Source organism: Tympanuchus pallidicinctus, unplaced genomic scaffold (assembly GCF_026119805.1).
Source record: "Tympanuchus pallidicinctus isolate F22 unplaced genomic scaffold, pur_lepc_1.0 scaffold22, whole genome shotgun sequence".
Taxonomy (NCBI): domain Eukaryota; kingdom Metazoa; phylum Chordata; class Aves; order Galliformes; family Phasianidae; genus Tympanuchus; species Tympanuchus pallidicinctus.
In genome coordinates, this window is record NW_026294739.1 from 8,826,599 (window position 1) to 8,848,252 (window position 21,654).

Below are 21,654 nucleotides of genomic sequence, written 5' to 3' on the forward strand. Positions count from 1 at the left end.
AAAGGAATGTAAGCGTATAAAAGGAATGTAAGCGTATAAAAGGAATGTAAGCGTATAAAAGGAATGTAAGCGTATATTCTTGTCTGCTTTTGGAAGACAGTGCTCTCTATAACTAAAAGCTACATATACTATCTGCTTGGTTCCTTTACTCCTTAGTGGCAGTGCATGGAAGATGGCGAGCTGTGACCAACTCAAAACGGAGGAACTTTTAATGTTACTTCTATTGGTTGTTTTTTTTCTAGCTCCTTTTCTGAAGTTTACTACTGCTAATACATTTTTACATAACAGCAGAGTTTGGCATGTTGCCAATGCCTTTTCCTTTTACCAGATGCTACCTGTAGGGAGATATTTAACTTTTTGTACCAAAGACAGCTTGAGGAAATTCCGAGTTCCTTTTTTCCGCATGTGTAGTTCTGTAGTAACAAGGTACTGTTTAGCAGAGAGTAAGTACATCTCCTTTTATACTGCATTGGTTAAACTGTTCTACTTAAAGCCTCTTTGCAACTGGGGATATCTACACAATGCACAGCACTAAACAAATGGACTAGAAAAAAAGCTGCCTTCATTTGGTGAAGTCCCACTGATTTTCGTGAGACTTGAAGCAAACTTCTTTCCAGCCCCCTCTCACTCCTATAGTAGGATATTTAGGATAGTTTGCTGGTTGCAGAGGATGACCAGTTTATGAAAAGCGAAAATGTTTGTACATGTGGTATCTTGTCTCTCCACAGGAAAAATATTCTGCAAATGCTAAGTGTTTTCTATTTTTATTAGTTAGATGTAGGTACTGCAAGCTTGAAGCAAACTGCAGTACAGAAATAACTTAAACGTGGATATATTTTTGTATCAAACTAAGTATTTACTGTGGAAACTCACTTATAACCTCTCTTTTCCGCCTCCACACTGCATCCTCCCCTATGAGGACAGGCTGAGAGACCTGGGTCTGTTCAGCCTTGAGAAAAAAGACTCAGAGGGGATCTTATTAATGTTTATAAATATCTTAAGTGTGGAAGTCAAAGGGACACGGCCAACCTTCAGTGGTCTGTGGAGATTTGAATCCAAATTTTTTTTACCCTTCCATGCTGAGATTGCTGTGAATTCAGTGCACCGCTTAGGTTGCTGCTTTCAGACAAGGACAATACAGTAACTGTGGCATTGCAGAGTTTTGAAGGTTGTGCAAACTGCCTTTGAGCTTTCATGTGCACAAGGCCTGCTTCTGTAGTGGGCTTTTGAATTAGAAGGGAGTCATCTACCACTGAATGCCTGTCTTTGGGTAGGAGAGAGTATAATGATGCAATATCTTCCTCCTCAGCTCAGAGTAAGGTACATGCAAAGGGCAGAAGTAGAGAATAGGCTCATGTGCACTCACGAGCAAGTGCGCATGGAAGCAGCTTGGCAACACTGGTTGCAAGAATTAGACAAGGAAGCAGAGTGAACTCCGATCTTTCCAACTGTGCACAGCATAACGCCAAGGTGGTTACTGTGCTTTTTTTTATGTCTAAACTACTGCTATCAAGCTATTTATAGGAAAGTAAATAAGATTCTAAAGTAACTTATCTTTTATTCTTGGTACAGTGCCATTATGTTGATCTTAGCTGGCATACGTTGCAAGGAAGTGCTGCAATGATTCAGCGTAGCTTTTCGGGGCTGCGTTGTAAGTTCCTCTTACACAGTGGTTCCCTGTATGCTGCAGCAGGAGCTCTTCTCTTACGAGGGCTGGCCACGTGAGCGGTCTGCCCAACTCTTACAGCCGTGTCGCACAGCCAGTTACAGTCTGCTCTTTTGATTCATGTTCAGTGGGGTTCTGAGACTCTTCCCAAAATCTCACTGTTTTCCTGTTGCACTTTCTTGAGACAAGCATGCAAATGCTTCTGATCAAGAAAATCCCAGCTATGACCGAAAAGTAGCTGCCATAAATTAAAAACTACAGGGAAAAAGAAAAAAAAAAAAAAGCAGAAAAATTGATGAAAAACACATGGTTGAGAAGCACTGCTTCTCCTGAAAACAGACACAGTTTTGTTTACCTGTGTTCTGGCATAGTTTCAATGTTTGAACTTTTTGCTTTGTCATGAAGCGAAATCTTAGCTTTTCCGAAAGCAGTACTATGAAGAATGGAGAACTGCCACGTTGTTCCCAATCCTTATGCTTCCTATTAAACATCAGAGGGAGGAAGGGATAGGAACAGGATTTTTTTTTATATTATTGTGAAATGTAGAGACAGCATGTCCATTACTCACACTGTAATGAATCATGCAAGTGAAGAGTCCAAGTTTGTCCTTTTCCTGCCCTTACTCGCACATTTCACTGGGATCACTACACTGGGTTCAGTAAATGTAATACGAATTTGAATCAGTATTTCCAGTAACAGCGGCCTATTTATGAAGTCTGTTTATGAAGTCTGTGGGTGTTCCTGTCCTTAATCTTCAAAACCTAATCTTTAATCTTTCGTTTAATCTTTCATTTATCCAAGTAACTTCTGTTATCTCCATGGAGAACATTTGGATAGTTTTAATTTTCTTCATATCCATGAGAGCAGGAAGTTGCCTCAGCTTCCCGGATGCTAACTGAGATAATGCAGAAGTTGGTAAATTTCAACTGACTGTCACGAATGGAATTGGTCTGATTGAAGTTATGGACACTGATGTGGGAGAGGGTATCCCATGCCAAATTGAATGACCAAGCCGTGGGTAGTGAGACATTATTCATCTTGAGATATCGATCAGGTTTACTCTTGAGCTGCAATTAGAAGGCAAGTGTCCTTGAACTGAAGTAATTTCAATAATCCATGCTGTCTCATGGTCTTGAGGTCCCCTGACAGTATGGGATTATGTTGATTCAACATCTGAGAACCAGCCTAATTTTTTGGGCAGAGGATGTTATTCAATGCCCTATGAATTAGCAAAAGCTAGGTATCAGGGCCTACTTATTGAAGGTGTGGAGTCATCGCCTTCAAAAAGTTGTTTCTCATCATTAGACATCTTAAAAGCCGCACTAAAAGGCAAATAGGAAGGCTAACACCAGATATGCTGCCTCGATTTCTATAGAAGAAAGGGAATGACATTATCCTTTGCATTATAATTTCTTTTTGTAAACTTCTGAAGATGAATTGGCTGAATAATGAAAGGGAAGCAAGTTAACAAGCACATACCTGAGTCACGATGTCCAGTCCCAGGCCTCTTGAGTCCACAGCAACTACTGTAAGGATGGTCTGAATCACCAGTGCAATGAAGTTATTCAGCCCAAACATCAAAGCATAACGCTCCATGCTCAGGTTGACTGCGATCTGGAACCTATGGTGAGATGGGCAGCTGCTGAGGTTTCACCCAGCATGCAGCTCAACACCAAGCAGCTGTGTGCTCTTTCCTCCTCCCCCGGTAGGATGGGGGAGAGAATCAGGGGGGAAAAATTAGAACTCACAGGTTGAGACAGAGACTATTCGTTAAGGCAAGAAAGAGAAATAATGGCCATGGTAACAGTTATATCTTCTAACCAGTTTTTCTGATGTAAATCTTGTTTTGGCAATAGTCTTTCACTGCAATATTTACCTCCCAAGTTTCTATCTGAACAAATATCCCTGCAGAATGCTTTGAACTGATTTTTCGCAGCTTTCTGATGCAAGTTTTTTATTTTTTCTGTAGAATATGTTAAAGAAGTTCAGATGTGATCCATTATAATGTACTAAAAATCCACCAAAATATAAGTGGAAAGTTTAATTGACTTTGTTAAAGATGAGTATTGTTTTGTCATGTCCTGTACTTTTATCTCTATTTTTTTTAGTTGACTGCATCATTATGGGTTTTGAAACAAAAGTGCATTTGCTATTTGTTAAAGAAGTAGTATGGTAAAAATTTTATGCTAAAAACAACCTATCAATACAATAAATGGTGTAATAAAAATGTTTTACATATATTATATTTTCAGTTTCTGACAACAAAATAACTTGATCTCATTAGATGTCTTGTTTGAGTTTAAATGCCCCATACTCTTTTATTTCATGTTTACACTGTAATATCATTGAGGATTATATATATCAGCAAAGTCTGATATATATAAGGGGATTTTAGAAGATGGTTTTCTAAGATGGTTGTGCTGTTCCTGTGGTTCACTTTGCATCTCCTGTGCCAGCATATGTGCAAGGGGAAAGTAACTTATGCTTTGCTGTTATGGCCTTTAGTAGTAAATATACCTTATACTATGTTTAACTTCTGCATAGTCAATTGTTGAGTGCTCTTTTAATAGCTTTTCTTTATGTTTGTTTAGAAGGATACTTAGAACATAAGCAGACACTTAAATGTCCTTGTCTTTACCTGAACACCCACATCTCATACTAGATGAGAGTAACAAGAGGGATGCCCAAAGTAAACTTAAAGTATTGTAAGTATTATGTATGTCATGGTAGCTGTGAGGGTTAATACTTACGTTGCTATTGTTATAAGGAGCATATAGCTTGCCTTGAAAATTAGGTAGCTGGCATAGCACACCCAGATATTGGTAGTAAAGTGCATGAGAAATAAAGAAACAGCATCCATTGTGGAGAAGATTCCTAATGCCAGTTCTCCAAACAGGTCCCAGTTCATTTTCATATATGCTACCATGAAAGATGCTACAGAGCCTAGAAAATAAAAAGTAACAAGAAAGAAGCAAACATCACATCTGTTACATTGCCTGTATCACTAAGGCTTGCCACCCTCACCTACAAAAAGGCAGCATTGAATAATGAAGTAGACTATTTCTGAAATTGGGCAGATGACTGGTTGTTTTTAGACAATAGTTTGAAGTATCTGCCATTCTTTTCTTTGTGTTTTATTCCACTTCTTGGATAAGCTGTCCTGTGTAAGGATTCATTATTTGCATGTAGGCAGCATGCACTTCTAGGAAGAGATTTAGGAATGCTGTTTGGAGCTTGAGGAACAATTCTAGTTTCTATGAGCTTATGCTATAGACAAGCTAGCAAGCTTTTTCCTCTTAGGTCAATGGTTTAGGTCTGTGCAGCTCAATAAGGAGCTAAGATACCCAAAAAAGGAGGATTTCTGTAAAATATCAAGTGAATATACTCAGGGAAAAAAAAAAGAGAATGGGGAGGTGCTATTTGATCTTAGTGGGTTTCCTACAAAAACACATCTATTTTGAAGGTAAGCCATCCAGATGACCATCTTATGGGATCTCATACAATTTAAAAACCTCTGCGATGAGAAAAGTAAGCATTGCCATGAGAAGTTTTCCTCATGGAATAGGCACAATAGGAGTTAAGTGTTTTTAGTGCATCATTCAGTTGGTCTACGTTAGCTGCCTACCTCCATATTAGAGTAACTTTTAAACTTAGAAGTATTTGGTTCTCCTTAATGACAGCAAGAGTAGTGAAAGGCCAGTTAACAATGAAGATATATCTAAATTTTCTGTTGCATCACAGCCCAATTACTTCTACTGCAGCACAATATGAATGTGAAATGCTGCCAAGTCGAAGTAGTATCCTCTTACGTTGCCTTTGGATAACATTACTTTGCTTGTGCAGTGTGGACATCTGCTCCCACTGCAAGAGTAATTGTTAACATCAGCACCATTGCGAACTGAGTAATCACTTTTTCCTGTGAATCTCCATATCTTGAAATGACTGAAATTCTTTGCTTCTTGCTGTGCAAGAACATTTCACTAGAGACAGCTCTTAATGAGAGGTGTATGCTCTTTGTGTGTAAAATATTTATGGAAAACTCATCTTTATGCTATTGCTATGGGAACAGTAGTGCTACTTGGTTGGCATCGAGGCTGTGGAGAGAATAGAAAACAAAACTCAAAACCCTGTAAAAAGAGGCAAGCATGCCTTCAAATGAATGTAAGATGCATGGGATTTATGCTCTCTGCATACTAGTAGGATAAAGTTTGTTGCCCCAGTCATATAGAACAACAGCTTTGCTCACATTTGTGCTATTCTGTACATCAAAGAACAACTTTTTGAATGCACAACTTGTATACTGCTTTCCTGCAGCATTTGCAATGAAAAAGAACAAAAAAATGTTCTAAAGTAAAACTTTAGATGCCACCTTTGATTGATTCTTAGAATGTAACTTACTAAGGAATGTTGCCACTGCTTCAACAGCTCCATTGTACACTGCAGAGCTGTGAGATGGGGCTCGGAAGTCCCAGAGCACTTGGATGTAGTTCACAACTTGGTTAAAGCCTGCCGTAGCCAAAGCCCACCACAGGGACCAGTAAAGCAGCTTCCTTTTGCTGTAGCAATCCTTCAGGTCCTTGCCCAGCTGCACCAGTACTCTCAGCACGTGGTGCTGGGGCTCGGGCTGCTGAGCCTGCTGCGCTGGAGTCGCTCCCGTGTCAGCAGCTGCGCAGTCCTTGTCCGCTTGGCAGCTCAATGCCGTGTTGGAACTGAGCCCAGCCACAGCTTTGTCTGGTTGTGGGAGGGCTTCTGAGGGGCCTTTCCTATGGAAGAACATGCTCTTTTGAGGCATTGGGAGGAGAAAGGAGCACACAAAGGCCAGGGACACGGAAGCCAGAGTAATGGCATTGAGGTGAAAGTAGGATACGTCTGCTAAGGAAACCAGGAGCTGTCCCAGCACAGCAGCAAGGGTGGCTGCAACGAGAGTGATACTCCTGCAATAGCTCGTCACTCTCTGATAGCGATCAGCGCTGACGACGCTGTAGATGTAGGCGTAGTAGGCAACCTCGGTGGCTGTCACCATCCCGTAGGAGAATTCCATCACCTGCATGGCCACCAGCCCCTGTGCAAAGAGGAGCAGGAGCCACGTGACAATGAAGCTGATGCCCTGGAGGAGGAGGATGGGCTTGTAGCGCACGTAGTCAGTAATCAGGAAGACGGGGACAAGGAGCGCGAGGTAGGAGTATGTCCAAACTGGGAAAACCTGGTTGGTAACCTGGAAGTGAAGAAGATATCTTATTCTTCTTGGTGAAAATAAGTTCATTTATTTAAATTGATTTATAGAAGGGATGAAAAATATGTCATATATAGAAACTGTGTTCTGAAGCATCAAAGGTCTATTAAACAGAGTACTGAATCTTAAGTTTTACAAACCCTGTTTATGTGTATTTCTGATCTTTTTCTTTTACGCCACCTGCAAACTGTAACCTGCCAAGACCGTTTAAAATTTTGTGTAAAGTTCAACATTTCATTTTGTGAACACAAAAAGCAGAGAAAATCGTACCTCATCTATTGTCAAGTTTTTATCTGGTCCAGTTAGGTAAGGGGTTAGAAAAGGTTCTGATGGCTTCATCATGTAGAAGAATCCATAGAGGCAGAGGATCAGGGTGGGAAAAGTCCAGGTGTTGCTTTTCTTATTCTTCCAGCAGCCCATGGCAAAGCTGGGAAGGAGATTTCTTAGCTGACACTGCCCAAAACACAAAGATGTTTTGTCATTCAAATATTTTCTGGTTTCTTGTGCTAAGTAGTGTTCTTTAAATGTTGGTATCTGGAAAACATCTTTCTTAGCTCAAAAGTGAAAAGCTTTCTTTACATACCTCTGCTGTTTCTCTGTTGACAGTGTATAAAGATTTGGAAGATCTGTAAATGAGAGACAAATTACAATATCATTCATTCTGTACTGAGCAAGCTAACCACAGAAAAAGCTTTCCTAGATGAAGATAGCTGAGTACTGTGATTCTTTGACATCATGGCTGATCTCAACCAAGCACCTTACTGAATAATAAGCTTATTTTGTAATCACTGTTTTTTCTCCGTGCCCCCTATCCCCCCCCCCCCCCCCCCCACTTCTTCCTCCAGAGATGTTTGGCTTTCCTATTATGGAGAACCGGAGCCCAGAAGGTCAGTCACTAACAAATATAGCAGTTAAAGTGAAATGAAGCAGATATTTCAGCTCTTTTCTCTAGCTGAGACTTAAGGAATAAATTAAACCTTGTTGCAACTTTGCTGGACAGAGCCAGAGAAATGAGAATGGGTATGATGTGGGAGCATGCAGAGGAAATGGGTACAGTGTAAGTTACATTCCGTATTCATGTTGATCTACATAATATCAGGAATCTAAACTTATGCAGTCTATCTTTTGGAGCCCTCTGTAGGGTTCCTGTTTCTAGATGCTATTTCTGTTGCTCTGTTTTCGATGACATCTCTGTTTTTCTTCCTAACAACTTCTTTCAGGCAAAATATTGTCTTCGTCTTAAAATAGAAGTATTTTGTGGGCACCATTTTCCTCAGAAATTAAGATTAAAAAAAAATAAAAATGAGGAAGGCTTCTTCCAAACCAAATGAAAATGTTTGTGCATGTGTTGACAGTGTCACTCCAGGCTGGCTGGGTGGAGGATCCTCTCATAGAGTACAAAAGTTACCTGGTGTATGAAATGTAAAGAATGAGGTAGCAAGCATTTTACATCTTGTATAACTTCATATCATGACTTCAGATTTTCCTAATGATGAGCATAGAAACAGTGCAAATCAAGCAGAATTGGAATGATTTCATATTATGCGAAACTTCTGCATAAATGTTGCAGGATTTACAGCAGAAATTACAGCTGTATGTCAGCTCTATAGTGTGAACCACTAGAGGGCAAGATGGCCCCAGCAAAGAAATAACGTCTCAAGAAAAATTCGCTATACATCCATAGAATTCGAGGAAAGGCATTTCTGCCCCTTCTTCATTGCCTGTTGTTGGAGTTGCTTGTGCTGTGAACGTGGATTTGGCAAGGATGACTTTGGGCTCTGCCTAAACTGGTCACTAAAACATCCTCTTACTCTTCTTTTCTTGAACAACCTTTAATGCCTTACAGCACTCTGACACCACATGCATGCTTCATGTGGCACACAAAGACTCTGAGACAGGCATCAGAAAGAGGGGCTGAAAAGCATTTCTTGCACTTCAATGCAGAGCATCAACAGAGGTTAGTTCTGTGACTTACCCAGTTTGTATCTTTTTCTTTTTCAAACTAGATCCTCAGGTTAAATATGCCTGTCTCTTTTAGGTCCTGCTGGGTTTGTTCTATACCCAGTAGGCCATACGGAGTGAAAGTGTAGCAGATTTCATGGACCCTTCTAAACATCCCACGTCTTCAGATGTGAGTGGGACATGGGCAGACTCCTGGGGAGTCCAGAGACTGCTGCATTTCCTGGGACTCAATGCTGTGACCTGCCTTCTGACTCTGGCCATTTGTGGTAAGGTTGTAGCATCTCGTGCAGCAATCTCTGTTTTGAGCTGTGTACAAAGAAATCTTCAGGTGCACCCTGGTATGAGCATCCTTCCTTCCCCAGCACAGCAGGCTTACTATTCGAGGAACCTTTGCATGACTAGCAGATACTTCAGATGAGAAGTTTCCCCCTCAATTTAACAGATGTGCAGAGCCAGGAAGTGCTAGGAGCTTGCGGGGACAGCCTGCTCTGTCTGTGGGGAGCAGGAGGTGAGTACCTCTCTCTTTGCAGCAGTATGCACACTCACCTTGCACCCCAGAATCACAAAGAGCTCTGCTGCTGTCCCAGCTTGGCTCTGCCAGCCACTGATACCGTTGCTCCTTTCTGCACTCATAATCACAAACCTCTGAGATCAAGATCTGTGTGTTCATGCTTAAGACAGAGAGAACAGACTTGCTCTCATTTATTCACACCTGATGATCAATTTATCTTTTATAACTCTTGGTTTTTTTGAGTTTTGGAGAGTTGATGTAAATCTTTGGTGTGCAGCCAACAGAAAAAGCCACCTGTTTCTTGTTTTCCCAGTACACTCCATCATTTCTTACTTGGTACCAGGGCCACCAGCCCTTCTCCTATGTGGCCTGGCCTGGCCCTTCAGTTCCCCACCGAAGTGCTCTCCTCCCCTCCATCTTTCTTTCATCATTGTTGGATTTCTGATTTCAAAGCTCATATATAATCATACCTTGTGTGCTTGAGCCCCTCCTTTCTTGTTTCCACACGAAAGGTCCCCTTTTGGGATCTACAGTCTTCAGCTGTCCTCTGTGAATTGCAGCTTCTGGATTCTATTTGGCTTCCTTGCTTGTCCTGTTCTAGTAGTTCAACTTGTTCTGAGGACACCACCTCTGAGAACACTTCCCACTGGCTCACTTTCAACATCCTTAAAGGAACAGAGCAGATAATCCTGGCCTTTTCTTGCCCAAAGGCAGCAGAAAATTGAGACTGAAAATATGGTTTGATGGTTGACTGAATGAAAAGCAAATAGCACCAATCCTCTTCCCAAAGATTTTCCTCTTTATCTGTTCTAAATGTTTAACAAAGCACCAGAGCAGTTGCTCTTACTCACATGTTGCTAAAGTGCACATTCCCATCTGCACCACACAGTGCAGATGCGGGACGGAACTGAGAACTTTGTCATTCATCATTGTTCTGTGTCACTGGGAGTTTCATTCTTCTCATTGGCAACACTTTAGTGGTGGCATACTGATGTGTTTGCATAAGGAAGGCCTGGAGCTCTTGTTAGAACATGCTAGCAAAGTAGCCCGGAGTATGTAAAAGTTTTGTGATGAGTTTTTGTAATAACAAGGTAAACGTAAGCTGCTTGTGGAGCAATGCTTTAGCTCCTCTTTTGCATAGTGTGCTGTGCCAGGAGTGCTTTATCCTCCTTAGTTTTCTCTTATTAGCTAGAGGAAAAATAACTTTATTGTCTTCATCTTTGTGGAATATAAGTCACCACTGGATTTTCTTTTGTTACATTTTCTTTGGTGAATTAAATGTAACAAGTCAAAACCCTTCTGTTCGTGAAAGGCTGGGAAAGTACCACCTGAATTACAACAGATGTCCCCTTGGGAGTCCTGCCAAGTCCTTATAGGGAGTATGGCATGCTTGTTTGCATTGCAGTGATAGGCACTGCAGCTCTCTGGATTGCTTCCTGTCTGTTAAGAAAACTATCAGACTCTGGGAAGCTTAGAAATAGTGGAGTGTTAGAAATTTTTTTTCTCCGGCACAAAGGAAATTTGGTCCATTGCAGCACTTAGCTGAGGCATGAAAAGTGATATAGTCCAAAGGAGCCAGAGGGCAGAAAAGGAAAGCAAACATCTTCTAGCTTGTGAAGGTGTCCGCTGGTACTGTTCTCTGCAAAATGAATCATTTAGAAGTTCTATGTGAACTTTAAGGCATCTTCCCCTTTTGATTTTGTATGGGGTCTATTTTTCCTCTGCCCCAGAGACAGTACATCCTGCAGCTCTTTCACTGTCATGGAAACCATCAGTGTTTCTAGGAAGAACAGCAGTTTGATGGTATTTCTGGATAAATGATCCCAGTCAGACATGTGGTCAAATTTCTGTTTCAACTGCCAAGCTATCTTTCACCATCACTTTGATTGTTGGTGTGGTTCACGAGTTGGCTTTGAGCTCTTCAGTTCTGAAAGAAAATAAGATTGAAACACGTATTTCTCTGTGGCTAATATGAAAATTTTGTTTAATTCTGTCTTGATATGAACCACATGTTATTCTTATGAGTGAAAGATCACTTTCATGAAGTACCAAATGCAGTAAAAATTACGGCCTATTTTCTCAACAGGGTCAACACCAATTTACTCCTGTAAAAGCTGTGAGCTCCACATGACCGACTAGTGAGCCAGCCAAGGTCCATGGGTTGGCTTGGGTCTGAAGAAATGTTCATTAGTCTCTGGAGATAGAGCTTGTGCCAACTCTCACTGATCTCTGACAGAAAGTAAAACCTCCTCTTTCCATTTCAGTGCAGTAATTTTTTGAGTCTGCAACTAAAGAGGAAAAGAAAATAATAATGATACTAATTTTTTAAAAAGTCATGCTTTTAGTAGATCAGGAAAGAACAAAATTATCTATTCATCTTCACCTTGAGAATTTAGAGGGCATTTTGGTCATTCATGGATGTGTTTTGTATGAAAATAAGTCTCCTGGAATTATCTCTATTTGATGGCTGGAACTGAGAACTTTGCCATCCTATTTATGTGTTTGTTTGTTTTTGTTTTCCTTTTTTGTTTGTTTGCTTTGTAATGATATACAATTTTACTCAGTGAACAGTTTAAGTAGTGTTTTAGACATTCATTGCATGGTTTCTTCATCTTTGGTTAAGTAGCACAAAGGAAATGATATTTTAGGTCAAGCAAATCTCATCTGAGTTGGTTAATACTTTTAGTGACTAATGGAGACTTGCTGTGGATTGCCACAGAGATGGGAGGAAAAACCTGAGAGAATTTATTAGCAACTTCCCGTGTTGAAAGATCACTTTCTGAGGCGTGTTCCTTTGTAGGCTTGACCTGTTCATCCTACAAGCCTCCCACTTGTGGCAGTTTTCCTTTGTCCTATTGTCATGGAAGGATATCTCGTTTCAGAGTAAAAATTTACATTTACTCAACTCCGATAGGAAGTCTCAGCACCTCTGCTCTACTTTTTTTTTTTCCCCTCAAAGTGCATCTCATGCTATAGGCACTGTGGAAGAGTTTGAATCATTGTGACTGCCCAAGTCCTACTGGAAAAACACGTGTTGTGTCTAGACAAGTGCACATAGCTAGCTGGATGTTTCATTTAATGTTAAACCTCTAATGACATTTGAGAAATTACATATGCATCATTTTAGATTCTAGAGTAGTAGATTCTTCTAATAGATTCTTCTAACACTTTGATTCCTTGCCATTTCAGAAGGGTTTGGATAGCAGTAACCAAACACTTGTAGTTGGACAAATATTAGGTAGGCATTTTTGTCCCAGGTGAGAGTGTAAACATTGTTGTGTCAGAGGCAGCAGTTCTAGTTTATGCTTTATGCTGGCAGTATGGCTACCATTTGCAGGACCCTCAGTGCAAACGTGAAGCATAAAAAGGACCATTCTCTGATCTGAGGCAGTATAGATTTAAAAAGTCTAGGCAAAAATGTTCTTGTTAAGCACAGTTCATTTGGATTAGCAGATTTCTGTCAAGTCCAGAGTGCTTGGTTTAAAATGTCCTGTGTTTGGGCAGAATTTCTGGCTCTAGTTCTTGCAGAATGATCTCTTGTTGTTTCCAGGAGACCCTGAAGCTTGTCAGCAATCCTGTGTGGCTAGGAACAGCACGTTCCTTATAATGCCAGCCATGGGCCTCAGCAAAAAAGCCCTGTGGCAGATAACAGGAGCAGTCCAGTGGGTTGGCTAGGGTCAGATCTGGTCCAGACCAGATTTTGGAAATAACAAGTAAGTTATGCTTGAAGCAGACAAGGGGGGACCTCATAGAAGAGGAAAAAGACCTTGGCAAATGTTTATTAAAGGGACTTAAAGCAACACTGTTCTTGCCAGGGCCCTAAAACACCTCTCACAGAAATCAAGAGTTGAAGAGCTAAGGTCCAGAAGGTGTTTAAAAGGCATAGGGCAGATAAGCTAGGTGATTGTGTTATACAAAAGAATCTGGAAAAGTCACAGTGGAAGGACCTAGAGCTGTGGCTTCCTTGGGAAAAGTGTAGGACAGGGAAGCCCGAGCTAGCTGCTTTAGGCAACCATGGTTTAAATCTCCCCTTAGGAAAGTCCCCATAATGTACCTGCTTAGTGCTGAAAAGCTACACTGATTTCAACACTTGAGAAGCCCTATGTCCATGGCCACTCTGCTAATGCCCTTGACAGAGCCATTAAATGATGTTAACTAACATATATACAATTTATTTGTGCTTTTTTTCCCCTAGTTTGGCAATCGACAGCAAACAGGTGTTACTGGAAAGTTTTATGCCTGTCTTCATGTTATACGTAACAAAATCCTGATTGTGTCAAACATATACTAAGCAGCCTGGAGAGATGGAATGCTCTAAATGTCAAGTCTGGTAAAATCTTCAGTCAGGGAGTTCAAGGTCAGCCCAAAACTTTACCACTTCACATTATTTGGTTCTTCCTTCTCTCCTTTTATTGTGTCAGTTCAAGAAAAGAACCACAGACTGCTAGAGAAAAGTTCCTTCAGATTTTATAAAATATTCTCTTCTAATTTTTAGACAAACCTGTATTGGTTTCACGTGATTCATGAGCAGATTCATCTGACCTGGAGTTGTGTTTCTAATAAAATTAATTATCTTTTTTCTTTCTTCTTCTTCTTTTTTTTGCCTGTCTCTATTCTTATCTACAAATCTGGAAAACGTCACACCTCTCTCCTTCATCATCACCAAGGGTAATGACGCTTTTTTCTATCTTTATGAATTGAATTTTTCTGAATGCATTAAATACTTCAAAATATTTTTAAGTGCAAACTCACATTTGTTAATACTGGAAAGCAACTTGATGTTCAGGCTGTGGATTTTGGCTCCAACTATTCTCTCCTTATCCAGATCATTGCGTTCTGTACATTTCTGGAATATTCTCAACCATGCAACATTACTGGAAAAGCACTGACAAACATGCAGAGTTGAAGTAAAATGACTCCTGTACAAAAAGATTGCTGTGTGTGTTTTCCAGGATGTTATAAGATAGTAAATTGCACTCACTTTTTGTAAGCTATTTCCTTTTTGTTTGCAAATGACACAGCTTTCCCAAAACATTTTGGGTGATATATTCTGTGTCCTCTTAAGTGATTTCTTTCTTTCTTCCTTATATTTGTAGAAGTTAGGCAGAAAAAAAGCAGTTCTTGACTTCTTTAGTGTTCAGAAACATTAGTTGTAATGTTTTCTTTGATTGTACCTGAATTTTTTAGAAGGAAGATGGAGTTGTACTGCAGCAAATTTAATGTAACCAACAGCTCAGATTGGTAGGAAGCTTTTTTTTTTAGGGGGGAGGGAGGGTGGAGGATTGGAGTGGGGTGGAGGCTGGCTATTTTTCATCCATCATTCCAATTTTCTTTTTTGCCTTCAACTTTCAGAGGTCTACATCTGTGAAAAGGTGACTAAAGGGACTATAGGACAGAATAACATTGTTTTGAACTAGAGAGATCTTCCTATAGAATACCAGATATTCAGCTTTCGGTCCTGTAGTAAGAAGCAGCAGGCAAACAGCACCTTGACAAATCAAATCATACCGTTCTCTTCATAGCTTACACTCTCATAAGACCAGAGGTTCATTTCTTCCAACAGGCATATGATTTGCCTGTAAGTGCATCAAACCATTTTCATTCAGTATTATTTGTAAACTGTTCCTAACAAGGAGTAACACATACTTAGTGAAAGCTGGTTTCTTCCTTCATACAAAGATTTCTGTCATACAGTCATGCAATTGCTAAACATAATGAAATCACTGTTGCATCACAGTAACATTAGAGGGACTGAACAAGTTATGTGTGGAACTTTTGTGCTTGGGATTTATTGTATATTTCATCACTGAAATTATGCAATGTCTAAATCTCCTGTTCTGGCTCTGCTCATATGTTCCTTTGAACTAGTGCCTTCTCCTGCCCTTTGCTGTGTTTTAAGTAATTGGAAATTACAGAAGGGAGTTTCCTGTTTAGTTCTCCTTTTCCTGGTTCATCAACCGTGTTGCTATAATTATTCATTTTCAGCAGTCTATCCAAGGACAGTAGTACATATTAAAATATCTCTTTGTGTAGACAGCTAAAAATGGAAGTTTTAGTAAATTGCCAGTCAATTAAAAATTGTCAATATAATTCTAATTTTAGACAACAGGTGAAGATACAGGCAGGATCTAACATTACTGTAGGTAAAAGATGTTTTTTTCAATTCTATTTGCTATTAGACCTAAGCCCATATAACAATGACTGTAAGCTGTAGCATACTAACCAGTGATTTATAAAATCCCTCTTCTGTGCTAATATTAATGGTAGTTAACGGTGTGCTTTAGGCCTTGACTTGTCTGACTTCTGGAATCTCATAGCAAAACCACTTAGTCAAACAGGTTACAATTGTGGGCCCGTATTTTCAAAACATTTCAAGCTGTTTTCCAAATCATGAGCAGTTCTAAATTCCCCATGTGTATGCAGCTACACATGTCCACGACTTTACATGAAAACACACATAGTCTCATTTACAGAATTCATATGTACTTGGGGAAATTAGATCTGCTTCTGTGATGTTCAGTTCCACTGCGCTGTGATGGGGAGAGTGATGGGGCACACTTGTCCTCTAGAAATAATTCACCTTTTTCCACTGGTACAGGAATGTTTATCAAAGTTCAATTCTCAAGTCACTTCAGAATTTCAGAGCATGGTGTTGTGGGTAAAAGCCCTTTGGCATAAAACAGGCAGCATGTGATGTGGACACAACAGTCTCATGATGCAGGAAAGAGGGGACATGAAGGCAGTGGCTTTGCAGCCAGAGCCTGAGAGCTGTCTTCCCAGATCTTGTATTTTACTGTCCTCAAACTGCTCAGAACTGCTGTTTTCCTAGAATTACCTTGGAAAAGTTGCTATTTTCCCTGTTGTTTCTGCTCTTTTTAGAGCTCTAACTGAACTGCTTTGCAGCTTCAGCATCTAGTCTGCCTTCACGTCATCTTTTAAAAGGCATACAGTAGGAATGTGGTGTGCTTCCCTAACTTTCTTTCTGGCCCCTGGAACAAAAGCAGAGGAATTTTAAGAGAGGTTGAAAACTTTGTGGATCTATGCTTTGGCATTTGGTTCTACTGCAAGCTTATCAGCATGGAGAGAGGAGGGTTTGTGAAAGGATCTAAGGAGGGAAAATAGTAGGGGAGAAAGCCAAGAAACTTTTAACAAAAGAAATGTCAGAAAGAAACAAGCTAGGAAACTGAAAGAAGAAAAGGACAGTCCTAGCAGAAATGTCAGGAGGTAAAAAAATAATAAGGTGGGCTTGACTACAGTTTGGGGAGGAACTCAAACAAAAGATCATGCTTAGGACAGGGTTGTGGCCAGTTAAGTTTTAAGGTATTTAGACTGAGCTTTCACATCCCCTCCTGAACAGCCTGTCCCAGTGCCTCATCACCATCGCTGTGAAGATGCTTTTCCCACTGTGGGATACAAATTTCCCTTCTCCCAGCCTGTGGCTGTTGCCTCTTGTGCTTTGCCAAAGACACTTCTGGGCACAGCCCTGCCCACGCAGCTGCGGCCTCCCCCAAGATGGCGCACCTCACTGAGGCAGCAAGGTGTGGGATGGGTGCAGGGAGTGCTGCTGGCCTGCAGTCCTCACGTGGCCCGTTACCGTCGGGCTGCCTGTGCAGCCCCCAAACTACATCAGTGTTGGGACGTTAAATGCATTGGTTTGCGGCCTGTGCTGGCCACCCACAGCTAGATGTCTAGCAGACCTTTAGTGTCTGCATTGGAGCTTGCTACTCATGTTTCCATTTTCTTTGAAGATGTAAAACTTAACAGTTTATTTTTCCTTTGTCTCTCCTTTTTTTTTTTTTTTTTTTTTTTTTTTTTCCCTATGATTCTGTTGTAAATGTGAAGACAGATAAGATATGGTTATGAGCTAGGTAAGTCGGGACTTGCCAGGCAGCTTTCTTCAGCCATTTGCGTTGCAACTTTTGTTGATTTTTAACTACAGTGTGCAAATAAATCGAGTACAAACTAAGTATTAAAAGCACCTGAGTCTGAGGCCCTTACGCTGACTTTTGTTTTAACCTCGATCCAATTTCTTAAATCAAATGAACTCTGAGGTAAAAGGAGTACACCCATGGCACAGCAGCCATCTGTGACACGAGGCACAGCACCAGCAAAGGGCTCTGATAGCAACCGGAGGCGGGATGGAAACTGCCCAAGGGCAGGAGTACGAGCTGAGCATTAGCTGTGTTGCATCACTGCTCCAGTATCCAAACTGCTTGTACTTAATTCGGAGTAGGTAGGGGGTCAAAGCTGTGGTGAGAGAACTCTGACAAATGGATCTTCCTTTTCAGAAAGAAGTTTTACAAGTAATTTTTTTTAGCTTACTGCTTGCTTAGTGCAAATCTACAGATGAGAAAATGTTTCAGCAATCTTAGAAAATTCTTTTTCCGAGGCAGGTGGAGTGTTTCCTAGTTTCGATGCTAGAGTGAAACAGGAGTGTGGAAACAGAGGAATGAGGCTTGATAACCCAATGCCTAATTTTCATATCTTATTGACAGATGGTATGACTTCCTGCTTTAAAAAAAAAAAATTAAAAAATTAAAAAAAATTACAGGCTTTCACTGGACAACCATTTGGAAAAAAAAGTGGGGATGATAGAGAATCCTTCATTGCCAACTTGACACTTCTTAGTATCTGTTAGTTTTGAAATAAGTTATTCATGTTCAACTATTATATTTAAGGAAAATAAAAAGCTGTCAACCTGGGGTCCTGTCATTTCAGTTTTATCATTCTGGTTAGGCATTTTGTTGCATTGTCTAGTGCTGACAGCTAGTGCATAGAACAGATCAAGAGGCATACTGAGAGCATGGTGATTTCAGCAGTTATGTGTTTACATGGCATTCTACCATGATACATAAAGCAGTTTTATAGAGCAGTATGGGATATTTATTGCCTTTTTTCCTGTCCCTTGACCAATGGCAGTGGCACTGAGCATGAGCATTTCTAACTTATGTGAGACGTGTGCAGCAAGGCACGTGCCATAGCTTCCCTGAGTTCTGGCCATTGTATGGAGAAATGGATTTATCTGAATATAAATCTGTTCTAAAGTTGAATTTTATTTATCTCTAAAATTTTACATTTTTAGGAATAACATGAATGTACACTTTGTGAGAGGTACTGACAGTCTATGAAGAAGAGAAGGTATATAATTCTGAATGAACTATGACTGCATCCTTGAGCTCTAACTTAAAAGAAACCACTTGAAGCTCAGCTTAGCCCATAACTACCTGGAGCTGGTAGCAGCTTCTGTGTATTCCACAGGATGTGGCCTGCAGTCATCACATTCCTTTCACATGGGTCACTAAATGGCACTGGGAATAGCACAATCTTCAGTTCCAGCTCAGAGTGTGCTACACGGGTTTTTCCCGATCCACATGAGGCACTTTAATGTTTGTGTGTTTTGGCCGAATGTTCAGGAGTAATCAGTACTTGAGTGCAGTTTGGCCTGGGCAGGCAAGAAGATACAACTGTGACTTTTGAAATAGTGTTGATGCATTTGGAACAGTACGGACTATTTCCAGTGGGATAGCTCAGATATGTAACAAATGGGCAGAAAGCGATGACAGTGAGTATATGGTAGAAGAAATTCTAAACAAACTCGTTTCCAAGCATCCTCAATGAAGCCCAAGAAGTTTTGCAATCTAGAGCTCAAAAAGCAGTCATCTGGAAGGTCTGATGTTACTGTGTTGGCCATCCAGTAAATACTAATTTAGTCCTTTGGCATCTTTAAGGATAGTCACTCAGTTTCTAAGAGTATACAATACCGAGATGAGCCCTTTTGGACTAGGCCCACCTCCTTCTGCGCCCAGGTTGGGTTTATCAAACTAGGGCACAGAAAAGACGTAGCTTCTCTAAATAATATTTGGTTACCTACATTTTACTTTCTTCATTTCACAACCCACACTCCTACCCCTAAAAATATATGTTTCACCCACAGAACCATTACCTCACAACCTTTTATTTCCTCCTCTTCTGGGTTGAATCTTATAACCTACTTAAAAAAAAAAAAAAAGTCCCCAGCATGCTGCTATCTCTGGTTATAGCACCAGGAAGAAGCACTCAGGTTGTATTGGGCATGATGGAATTTGCCGTGGGGAAACCCAGTGATGATAGCGGAACCCGCCCGCATATGAATTCCCATGGCTCTGGCAGCTGCTTTATAAGCAGGTGGAGAAGTGTTGAGGCTGGCAGCACAGGCAGGTGGCGAAGGAGCACTCATTGGAGCACAGCTGCTGCTTGGAGTGAAAATGCCTATCTTCCACACCAAGAGTTTGATTTTGGTTTCTCTGCTGGGGCTGCTGTTGCTGCTGCTGTGCAGTACCTCCCAGGGTGAGTGAGCTTGGGCACTCTGCCTCAGGATGCGGTTCTTGTGCTACTTTGCACCATGCCAGCTGTGCTAGGGTGTGCATGTTAGCAGCAGTATGAGGGAGAGGGGGATTAATTCAGCAAAGCATGCAGCCTAATCCAACTTTTCTAGGTAGTTAGGAAACTGAAAAACAAATAACCTAGGCAGCATGGCAACATGGTCCAAGTGGGTCTTATTGACATGACTGCTTTTCTGTTCCAGCACAAAGCAACCAAGATTGCTGTCTGTCTTACACCAAAGCCCGTCTGCCTCGGAAGGTCATTAAGGGCTTTACTGAACAGCTCTCTGGTGAAGTCTGCGATATTGATGCCATCATGTAAGTTGCTTTTCATAAGATCCTGTTTTGGTTTTTTGGTTTTTTTCTGGCAATCATATATTAACCTTAGGAAGTCTGCTGGGGTAGGAACAATGATCTGAATTGTAGAAATGTGATTTCTCAATAGACCAGTAACTCATGGGATAGCCATAAAATCATTCTACATAATTAGTCTGTTGAAGAATCACTGTGCAGGCAAGGATGTCCTTGACCCTCTACCTGAGGTACCTTGCCAACACAGAATGTTTCCTTGACAGAATCCTGCATAAATCACGTAACAAACTCAAGTGAGACATCTCAATTCACAGAGATCAGAATTTTTTCCTTGATGTTTTAGCCCTCTTAAATGTTTATCTGACATCTTAGCATGACAGGAAATATTCTTTTTCAGTCTCACAGGATATTTCTTGTATGTAGCAAAGTTCTTGGTCTCAATAATTACAACAAATTGATCACAATGTCATGTTACAAGAAACAGATGAAGCTTTTATATGTAAGCTTAATTGGAGCAATACTACATTGTTCATGTAGTATTGAAGGCATTGTGGAGAATCACTTATCAAACCAATGTTTTCTAAAGCAGGTGCTATTGTTCATTACATAGAGTAACTATAATACATGTTTTTGATTAAATGCAGCTTCAGAGTATTTTTTATCAATGATTTCTAATGTGTATTTACCAATCTCCTTATCATCATTTCTTTCCCAGTTTTCACACCAACAAGGGACTGAAAGCCTGTGTAAATCCTAAGGAAGACTGGGTGAAGAAGCATCTTCTTTTCCTGAGGTATGAATCTAAATATCTAAATAGTACTAGGCTGAAAACAGAGCACATACAGAAGTCTTTCTCTTGCATCTCCACATTTCCTGAAGGCTGCTTCTGATGGCAGTTATGAACTCAGCCTTTCCACCTCCTGTCATACATGGTTGTTCCTATTTAGAGTTCTCACAGAGATGGTCATACCATGTGTCTCTTCTTCTATATGAGCTATTCTCTCAGTAGGTGCTATAGCTTGTAGAGAGAAGCCTGTAATTGATCTGTGGCTGAGGTGATAATTTGAGTGTAATTTCTTGTTACTTTCCACAGCCAGAAGCTCAAGAGGATGTCAATGTGATACAGTTTCCAGCAGGGAACTAAACGCAGACGTGGCTGAAGAACCACTGGGTTCAACCTTTTGGTTGACGTTGTCCTGTTGTACACTGTTGTGTGCTTACTCACCACTATCTCTGGCTTCTTTGGAACCGTTGAACTTCTGGTGTTGATTCATATTGCATCGCTGTTTTGCTTGAATTAAGCATTCTGTTGAAGTTTCTGGGTTTACTAATACGACACGAGTGCTATTTAGTAAAGACTTCATTAAGCTATTGTACAGAGCATGAATTGTATTAGGCTTATTGCATAGTACTGTTACGTTGCTCGGCATTTGTAAATCTTTGTAAAGGTTATTTATTCTGTTTATTTTTTTACTTCTTGGCACTATCTTGTGCCAGAATTTTCCTTTTAACTGGAGTTAGCACGATAATGCTTTTTAGGCTATTGTTTTAAAAAGTGATTGTGGGGGGAAAAAAAAAATGGAAACTGGAGTTAAAAATAAATGTTAAA

General features: G+C 40.5%; 2 protein-coding genes across 2 annotated transcripts; one reads left to right on the forward strand and one right to left on the reverse strand.

Moving 5' to 3' along the window:
• Positions 1 to 46: 46 nt before the first annotated feature.
• Positions 47 to 9,983, reverse strand: LOC128082720 (thiamine transporter 2-like). Its single transcript, XM_052687173.1, has 7 exons — positions 9,843 to 9,983; positions 7,483 to 7,525; positions 7,170 to 7,352; positions 6,065 to 6,881; positions 4,417 to 4,609; positions 3,146 to 3,287; positions 47 to 1,921 (listed from the first exon to the last, which is right to left on the reverse strand). The coding sequence occupies exons 3-7, from the start codon at positions 7,317 to 7,319 to the stop codon at positions 1,742 to 1,744; spliced, it is 1,482 nt and encodes a 493-aa protein (XP_052543133.1). The 5' UTR covers positions 7,320 to 7,352; positions 7,483 to 7,525; positions 9,843 to 9,983; the 3' UTR covers positions 47 to 1,741.
• Positions 9,984 to 19,473: 9,490 nt separating this feature from the next.
• CCL20 (C-C motif chemokine ligand 20) lies at positions 19,474 to 21,654 on the forward strand. The gene is made up of 4 exons (XM_052685917.1): positions 19,474 to 19,698; positions 19,937 to 20,051; positions 20,761 to 20,838; positions 21,139 to 21,654. Exons 1-4 carry the CDS (start codon positions 19,617 to 19,619, stop codon positions 21,164 to 21,166), a joined length of 303 nt encoding a protein of 100 aa, XP_052541877.1. The 5' UTR covers positions 19,474 to 19,616; the 3' UTR covers positions 21,167 to 21,654.